Source organism: Salvelinus sp. IW2-2015, unplaced genomic scaffold, assembly GCF_002910315.2.
Source record: "Salvelinus sp. IW2-2015 unplaced genomic scaffold, ASM291031v2 Un_scaffold2173, whole genome shotgun sequence".
Taxonomy (NCBI): domain Eukaryota; kingdom Metazoa; phylum Chordata; class Actinopteri; order Salmoniformes; family Salmonidae; genus Salvelinus; species Salvelinus sp. IW2-2015.
Window position 1 is genome coordinate 28,052 of NW_019943504.1, and position 9,817 is coordinate 37,868.

General features: G+C 45.1%; 1 protein-coding gene across 1 annotated transcript in view; it reads right to left on the reverse strand.

Moving 5' to 3' along the window:
• Nucleotides 1-7,927: 7,927 nt before the first annotated feature.
• Nucleotides 7,928-9,817, reverse strand: part of LOC112073170 (soluble scavenger receptor cysteine-rich domain-containing protein SSC5D-like) — a 20,089-nt gene continuing 18,199 nt past the window's right edge. The window contains exon 4 of the mRNA XM_070440054.1: nucleotides 7,928-8,070. Within this exon, the coding sequence (XP_070296155.1) occupies nucleotides 7,928-8,070 (143 nt within the window). The remainder of the gene's footprint in view (nucleotides 8,071-9,817) is intronic.

The following is a 9,817-nucleotide window of genomic DNA, read 5'->3' on the forward strand; positions in this document are numbered from 1 at the left end:
TGAGCCCATAACGTGGATTCCATCAGTATGTCAACCACTGAGCCCATAACATGTGGGATTCCATCAGTATAGTCAACCACTGAGCCCATAACATGTGGATTCCATCAGTATAGTCAACCAACTGAGCCCATAACATGTGGATTCCATCAGTATAGTCAACCACTGAGCCCATAACATGTGGATTCCATCAGTATAGTCAACCACTGAGCCCATAAACATGTGGATTCATCAGTATAGTCAACCACTGAGCCAAAACATGTGGGTTCCATCAGTATGTCAACCACTGAGCCCATAACATGTAGATTCCATCAGTATAGTCACAACTGAGCCCAAAACATGTGGATTCCATCAGTATAGTCAACCACTGACCCATAACATGTGGATCCATCAGTATAGTCAACCACTGAGCCATAACGTGGATTCCATCAGTAATAGTCAACCACTGAGCCCATAAAACATGTGGTTCATCAGTATAGTCAAACCACTGAGCCCATAACATGTGGATTCCATCAGTATAGTCAACCACTGAGCCCATAACATGTAGATTCCATCAGTATATTCAACCACTGAGCCCATAACATGTGGATTCCATCAGTATAGTCAACCACTGAGCCCATAACATGTGGATTCATCAGTATAGTCAACCACTGAGCCCATAACATGTAGATTCCATCAGTTATAGTCAACCACTGAGCCCAAAACATGTGGGTTCCATCAGTATAGTCAACACTGAGCCCATAATGCGCATCAGTATAGTCACCAGCTGAGCTCATACCATGTAGATTCCTCAGTATGTCAACCACTGAGCCCATAACATGTGGATTCCATCAGTATAGTCACCACGAGCCCATAAAATGTGGATTCCATCAGTATGTCAACCACTGAGCCCATAAACACATTGGATTCCATCAGTATAGTCAACCACTGAGCCCATAACATGTGGATTCCATCAGTATAGTCAACACACTGAGCCCATAAATGTGGGATTCCATCAGTATAGTCAAACCATTGAGCCCATAACATGTGGATTCCATCAGTATAGTCAACCACTGAGCCCATAACGTGGATTCCATCAGTATAGTCAACCACTGAGCCCATAACATGTGGATTCATCAGTATAGTCAACCACTGGAGCCCATAACATGGGATTCCATCAGTAATAGTCAACCACTGAGCCCATAAATGTATAGAGCAACATATCACAGTTTCTACTAACTGAGGTGTAACAGTCTTGTGGCAGTAGGTACCGTGAACTATTAGTGTCTGTTTCAGAGGCGATTCACTTCATCCGAGGCGTTTCCACGACAACACAGCAGTTATCCTCTCTGACCTGTCTCATTTTAATGTTGTTGCCAAAAATAAAGAGGCTCCATGCAGAGAAAAGCTAACACAGAGGCAGCTAACGCAGAGACAAGCTAACGCAAAGACAAGCTAACGCAGAAGACAAGCTAACGCAGAGACAAGCTGAGCAGAGACAAGCTAACGCAGAGACAGCTAACGCAGAGACAAGCTAAATCAGAGACAAGCTAAAAACAGAGACAAGCTAAAACAGAGACAAGCTAACGCAGAGACAAGCTAACAGAGACAACGCAGAGACAGCTAAAGCAGGACAAGCTAAAGCAAGACAGCTAAGCAGAAGACAAGCTAACGCAGAGACAAGCTAACGCAGAGAACAAGCTAACGCAGAGACAAGCTACGCAGAGACAAGCTAACGCAGAGACAAGCTAAACGCAGAGACAAGCCTAACGCAGAAGACAAGCTAAAAAACAGAGACAAGCTAAAACAAGAGACAAGCTAAAAAGAGACAAGCTAACGCAGAGACAAGCTAACGCAGAGAACAGCTAACGCAGAGACCACCTAACGCAGAGACAAGCTAAAACAGAGACAAGCTAAAACAGAGACAAGCTAACGCAGAGTCAGCTAAAACAGAGACAAGCTAAAGCAGAGACAAGCTAAAACAGAGACAAGCTAAAACAGAGACAAGCTAACGCATAGACAAGCTAAAGCAGAGACAAGCTACGCAGAGACAAGCTAAAGCAGAGACAAGCTAAAACAGAGACAGCTAAAACAGAGACAAGCTGACGCAGACAAGCTGACGCAAAGACAAGCTAAAACAGAGACAAGCTGACGCAGAGACAAGCTAAAACAGAGACAAGCTGACGCAGAGACAAGCTAACGCAGAGACAAGCTAACGAAGAGACAAGCTAAAACAGAGACAAGCTGACGCAGAGACAGCTAACGCAGAGACAAGCTAACGCAGAGACAAGCTAAAGCAGAGACAAGCTAACGCGAGACAAGCTAACGCAGAACAAGCTAACGCAGAGACAAGCTAAAGCAGAGACAAGCTAACGAAGAGACAAGCTAAAACAGAGACAAGCTGACGCAGAGACAAGCTAACCGCAGAGACAAGCTAACGCAGAGACAAGCTAAAACAGAGACAAGCTAGCGCAGGACAAGCTGACGCAAGACAAGCTAAAACAGAGACAAGCTGACGCAGAGACAAGCTAAAACAGAGACAAGCTGACGCAGAGACAAGCTAAGCAGAGACAAGCTAACGAAGAGACAAGCTAAAACAGAGACAAGCTGACGCAGAGACAAGCTAACGCAGAGACAAGCTAAACGCAGAGACAAGCTAAAACAGAGACAGCTAGCGCAGAGACAAGCTAAAGCAGAGACAAGCTAAAACAGAGACAAGCTAAAACAGAGACAAGCTAAAACAGAGACAAGCTAACGCAGAGACAAGCTACGCAGAGACAAGCTAACGCAGAGACAAGCTAAAACAGAGACAAGCTAAGCAGAGAAAGCTAATGCAGAGACAAGCTGAGCAGAGACAAGCTGACGCAGAGACAAGCTGACGCAGAGAACAAGCTGACGCAGAGACAAGCTAAAAGAGACAAGCTAACGCAGAGACAAGCTTAAAACAGAGACAAGCTAAAACAGAGAACAGCTAAAACAGAGACAAGCTAAAACAGAGACAAGCTGACGCAGAGCTAGCTAGCAGAACACCACCAACAAGGCCAGATATTCACCTGCAGACTCAAGTAGGCTACATTAAAGTTTTACATTTCAAAGATTCCCAGGTGATCCACAGGTATGTCTCAGTGATGAAGGTAACCCAACATTTGTGAAACATTAAACGTTACCGACCTGTCTTTGTTGAAGTGTCCGTCTGACCTAAAGAGCGAGAGAGAGTGACAGAGAGAGAGAGAGACAGAGAGAGAGAGAGAGAGAGAGAGAGAGAAGAGACATACAGAGAGAGAGAGACAGAGAGAGAGTCAGAGACAGAGGGACAGAAAGAGACAGAGAGAGAGTCAGAGACAGAGGGACAGAAAGAGACAGAGAGAGAGTCAGAGACAGAGACAGAGGACAGAAAGAGACAAGAGAGAGTCAGAGACAGAGACAGAGGGACAGAAAGAGACAGAGAGAGAGTCAGAGACAGAGACAGAGGGACAGAAAGAGACAGAGAGAGAGTCAGAGACAGAGGGACAGAGAGACAGAGAGAGAGTCAGAGACAGAGGGACAGAAAGAGACAGAGAGAGAGTCAGAGACAGAGACAGAGGGACAGAAAGAGACAGAGAGAGAGTCAGAGACAGAGACAGAGGGACAGAAAGAGACAGAGAAGAGAGTCAGAGACAGAGACAGAGGGACAGAAAGAGACAGAAGAGAGTCAGAGACAGAGGGACAGAAAGAGACAGAGAGAGAGAGAGAGAGAGAGAGAGAGAGAATGTGAGACACAGACAGACAGAAAAGAAAGACAGAGACGGTGTTGTGTGTTAGTTACACTTAATGTATTTCATATATAATTTACATAAATACACATATCCATCATGAGTGTGGATGATGATGTAACAATGTTCAGAAACTGCATCCGTAGTCCCTCGTTCTATCGAAGGACCCCAAGCATCAATTCACTGTCACTAATATCTTCAGTACTTTACTGTACATCAATATGTAGATATATCTGCCTTACTGTAGTATTGTAACAAAAAGGTTTGATGTCCCAAACGGCACACTATTATCCTATTATAGTGCACTACTTTTGACCAGAGTCCTATGGGGAAAAGGGTGTTAGGGTGGATGCAACCCAACTCTACAGCCTTGATTAGAAGCCTCTAGGGTTGTGGTGGTGTCCAGATTATCATCCTATCGTTCCTGTACCATACCGGGGTGTACGGTATTACCGGCAGTGCACACAAGGGCCGCTATTTGTTTTTTCCAAAACGTAAACACAATTAAATTTAGGCAGTAGGGATCTTGATCCAGGAAGGGATTGAACGTCTCTGCTGTAACCAAGAAGCGTGATCTTGACATCTAGCCACTTAGTAAGTTAGCGAACCAAATGCACAGTTGGAGCCCTGAGCGATTAAAATGAGATTTGATGTCATTGATTTATTCACAATACCACATAATGTCAAAGTGAAGTTATGTTTTTAGAAATGTTTTTTAGGATAAATAGAAACGGAATAGAGCTAAGCACAGGCAAAATCCTAGAGGAAAGCCTGGTTCAGTCACCTTTCCAACAGACACTAGGAGACACATTCACCTTTCAGCAGTGACAATAACCTAAAACACAAGGCCAAATATACACTGGAGTTGCTAACCAAGATGACATTGACTGTTCCTGAGTGGCCTAGTTAAAGTTTTGACTTAAATTGTCTTGAAAATCTATGGCAAGACTTGAAAACGGCAGGTAGCCTAGTGGTTAGAGCGTTGGGCTTGGAACATTTTCAAAGTGAAAAAAAAAAAACATTTTAGAAAATGTTCCAAATTACTAAGAAATACAAAATGAGGATGTCTTGATTGTGTATGTCTTCCCCCCCCATAGTTTATACTTGGTGGAAGCACCTTCGGCAGCCATTAACGGCTGTGAATTATTTTGAATAAGATTCTACCAACCTTTGCACAACTGTTAGGGCAACATACTGTATATCCATTGTTTTGTGTAGATCGATAGGATATATATATTTTTTTTAATAATCCCTTTTCAGATGTAATGTTGGGGCAGTAAAATGTGGACACTGGGCAAAGGGCTGTGTACTGACAGACCTGTTTAAGGGCTAACCTTACATGCTCAGTCAGCTGATGCATATACACACAGACCTGTTTATGGGCTAACTTACACTCTACAGTTGGATCAATATCACCCAGACCTGTTTAAGGGCTAACCTTACATGCTACAGCTGGATCAATATCACCAGACCTGTTTAAGGGCTAACCTTACACTCTACAGCTGGATCAATATCACCCAGACCTGTTTAAGGGCTAACCTTACACTCTACAGCTGGATCAATATCACCCAGACCCTGTTTAAGGGCTAACCTTACATGCTACAGCTGGATCAATATCACCCAGACCTGTTTAAGGGCTAACCTTACACTCTACAAGCTGGATCCATATCACCCAGACCTGTTTAAGGGCACACTGTAATGTGCTAAATGCTAACATGCTACCATACTAAAGCTAAACAATGCTACATGCTACATGCAACATGCTAAATGCTACATGCTACATGCTACATGCTACATGCTACATGCTACCATGCTACATGCTAAATGCTACATGCTACATGCTACATCAAACCTGATCATCTTGAAAACAACAACAGGGTTAAAGGTACACAGCAAAAATGTGGGTGTTAAAATCTGAGTGTTGAATCTAGTGGGGTTAACACCAGTGTTATATCTGAGTGTTGATTCTAGTGGGGTTAACACCAGTGTTATATTTGAGTGTTGATTCTAGTGGGGTTAACACCAGTGGTATATCTGAGTGTTGATTCTAGTGGGGTTAACACCAGTGTTATTCTGAGTGTTGATTCTAGTGGGGTTAACACCAGTGTTATATCTGAGTGTTGATTCTAGTGGGGTTAACACCAGTGGTATATCTATGTTATACTTCCGGCGCCGAAAAGAGATGGCCGCCTCGCTTCGCGTTCCTTGGAAAATATGCAGTATTTTGTTTTTTTACGTGTTATTTCTTACATCGGTACCCCAGGTAATCTTAGGTTTCATTACATACAGTCGGGAGGAACTACTGAATATACGATTAACGTCAACTCATCATCGTTCCTACCAGGAATATGACTTTCCCGAAACGGATCCAGTGTTTTGCCTTCCACCCAATACAATGGATCTGATCCCAGCCGGGCGACCCTGTGCGACGCCGAAAAGGGGAAAACGAGGCGGTTCTCGTGGTCAGGCTTCGGAGACGGGCACATCGCGCTCCACTCCTAGGATACTACTCGCCAATGTCCAGTCTCTTGACAATAAGGTTGATGAAATCCGAGCACGGGTAGCATTCCAGAGAGACATCAGGGATTGCAACGTGCTCTGCTTCACGGAAACATGGCTAACTCAAGGGACGCTAACGGAGTCGGTGCAGCCAGCTGGTTTCTTCATGCATCGCGCCGACAGAAACAAACATCTTTCCGGTAAGAAGAGGGGGCGGGGGGGTATGCCTTATGATTAACGAGAAGTGGTGTGATCATCATAACAACACACAGGAACTCAAGTCATTCTGTTCACCTGATCTAGAACTCCTCACAATCAAATGTCGACCGCATTATCTACCAAGGGAATTCTCTTCAATCATAATCACAGCCGTATATATTCCCCCCCAAGCAGACACATCGATGGCCCTGAACGAACTTTATCTGACTCTTTGTAAACTGGAAACCACACACCCTGAGGCTGCATTCATCGTAGCTGGGGATTTTAACAAGGCTAATCTAAAAACAAAACTCCCTAAATTCTATCAGCATATCGATTGTGCTACAGGGCTGGAAAAAACACTAGACCATTGTTATACTAATTTCCGCGACGCTTATAAGGCCTCCCCCGCCCCCCTTTCGGAAAAGCTGACCACGACTCCATTTTGTTGATTCCAGCCTACAAACAGAAACTCAAACAACAAGCTCCCGCGCTCAGGTCTGTTCAACGCTGGTCCGACCAATCTGAATCCACGCTTCAAGACTGCTTCGATCACGCGGATTGGAATATGTTCCGCATCGCGTCCAACAACAATATTGACGAATATGCTGATTCGGTGAGCGAGTTCATTAGGAAGTGCATTGACGATGTCGTACCCACAGCAACGATAAAAACATTCCCAAACCAGAAACCGTGGATTGACGGCAGCATTCGCGTGAAACTGAAAGCGCGAACCACTGCTTTTAACCAGGGCAAGGTGACCGAAGCATGACCGAATACAAACAGTGTAGCTATTCTCTCCGCAAGGCAATCAAACAGGCTAAGTCTCAGTACAGAGACAAAATCGAGTCGCAATTCAACAGCTCAGACACAAGAGGTATGTGGCAGGGTCTACAGTCAATCACGGATTACAAAAAGAAAACCAGCCCCGTCGCGGACCAGGATGTCTTGCTCCCAGACAGGCTAAACAACTTTTTTGCCCGCTTTGAGGACAATACAGTGCCACTGACACGGCCCCCTACCAAAACCTGCGGGCTCTCCTTCACTGCAGCCGAGGTGAGTAAAAACATTTAAACGTGTTAACCCTCGTAAGGCTGCAGGCCCAGACGGCATTCCCAGCCGCGTCTCTCAGAGCATGCGCAGACCAGCTGGCTGGTGTGTTTACGGACATATTCAATCAATCTTAATCCAGTCTGCTGTCCACAATGCTTCAAGAGGGCCACCATTGTTCCTGTTCCCGAAGAAAGCTAAGGTAACTGAGCTAAACGATACCAGCCCGCGTAGCAGCTCACTCATTCCGTCATCATGAAGTGCTTTGAGAGACTAGTCAAGGACCATATACCACCTCCACCCTACCGGACAACACCCTAGACCCACCCAATTTCTGCTTACGCGACCCATAGGTCACACAGACGACGCAATCGCAACCACACTGCACACTGCCCTAAACCCATCTGGACAAGAGGAATACCCATGTGAGAATGCTGTTCATCGATTACAGCTCAGCATTTAACACCATAGTACCCTCCAAACTCGTCATCGAAGCTCGAGACCTGGGTCTCGCCCCGACGCCTGTGCAACGGGTCCTTGGACTTCCTGACGGGCCGCCCCCAGGTGGTGAGGGTAGTAACAACATCTCCACCCGCTGATCGTCAACACTGGGGCCCACAAGGGGTGCGTTCTGAGCCTCTCCTGTTACTCCCTGTTCACTCTCACGACTGCGTGGCCATGCACGCCTCCAACTCAATCAATCAAGTTTGCGGATGACACTAAGTGGTAGGCTTGATTACCAACAAACGACGAGACGGCCTACAGGGAGAGGTACGGGCCCTCGGAGTGTGGTGTCAGGGAAAATAACCTCACACTCAACGTCAAACAAACAGAAGGAGATGATTGTGGACTTCAGGAAACAGCAGAGGGAGCACCCACCCCATATCCACATCGACGGGTCAGTAGTGGAGAAGGTGGAAAGTTTTAAGTTCCTCGGTGTACACATCACGGACAAACTGAATTGGTCCACCCACACAGACAGCGTTGTGAAGAAGGCGCAGCAGCGCCTCTTCAACCTCAGGAGGCTGAAGAAAAATTCGGCTGTCACCAAAAGCACTCACAAACTTCTACAGATGCACAAATCGAGAGCATCCTGTCGGGCTGTATCACCGCCTGGTACGGCAACTGCTCCGCCCACACCGTAAGGCTCTCCAGAGGGTAGTGAGGTCTGCAGAAGCGCATCACCAGGGGCAAACTACCTGCCCTCCAGGACACCTACACCACCCGATGTCACAGGAAGGCCATAAAGATCATCAAGGACAACAACCACCCAAGCCACTGCCTGTTCACCCCTACCCGCTAATCATCCAGAAGGCGAGGTCAGTACAGGTGCATCAAAGCAGGGACCGAGAGACTGAAAAACAGCTTCTATCTCAAGGCCACTAGATGTTAAACCAGCCACCACTAACAATTTAGCGGCCGCTGCCAACATACTGACTCAACTCCAGCCACTATTAAAAATGGGAATTGATGGAAATTATGTAAAAATGTACCACTAGCCACTTTAAACAATGCACTTAATACAATGTTTACATACCCTACATTACCCATCTCATATGTATATTACTGTACTCTATATCATCTACTGCAATCTTGCCATCTTTATGTAATACATGTACCACTAGCACCACTTAAACTATGCCACTTTATGTTTACATACCCTAACAGTACTCATCTCATATGTATATACCGTACTCTATACCATCTACGGCATCTGCCATGCCGTTCTGTACCACCACTCATTCATATATCTTTATGTACATATTCATTTATCCCTTTTCACTTGTGTGTGTGTGTAAGGTAGTAGTTGTGGAATTGTTAGGTTAGATTACTGTTGGTTATTACTGCATTGTCGGAACTAGGAAGGCACAAGCATTTCGCTGACATCGGCATTAACATCTGCTAACCATGTGTATGTGACTAATAAAATTTGATTTGATTTGATTTGATTTGAGTGTTGATTCTAGTGGGGTTAACCCCAGTGGGTATATCTGAGTGTTGATTCTAGTGGGGTTAACACCAGTGTTATATCTGAGTGTTGATTTAGTGGGGTTAACACCAGTGTTATATCTGAGTGTTGATTCTAGTGGGGTTAACACCAGTGTTATATCTGAGTGTTGATTCTAGTGGGGTTAACAACCAGTGTTATATCTGAGTGTTGATTCTAGTGGGGTTAACACCAGTGTTATATCTGAGTGTTTGATTCTAGTGGGGTTAACACCAGTGTTATATCTGAGTGTTGATCTACTAGTGGGGTTAACACCAGTGTGTTATATCTGAGTGTTGATTCTAGTGGGGTTAACACCAGTTTATATCTGAGTGTTGATTCTAATGGGGTTAAC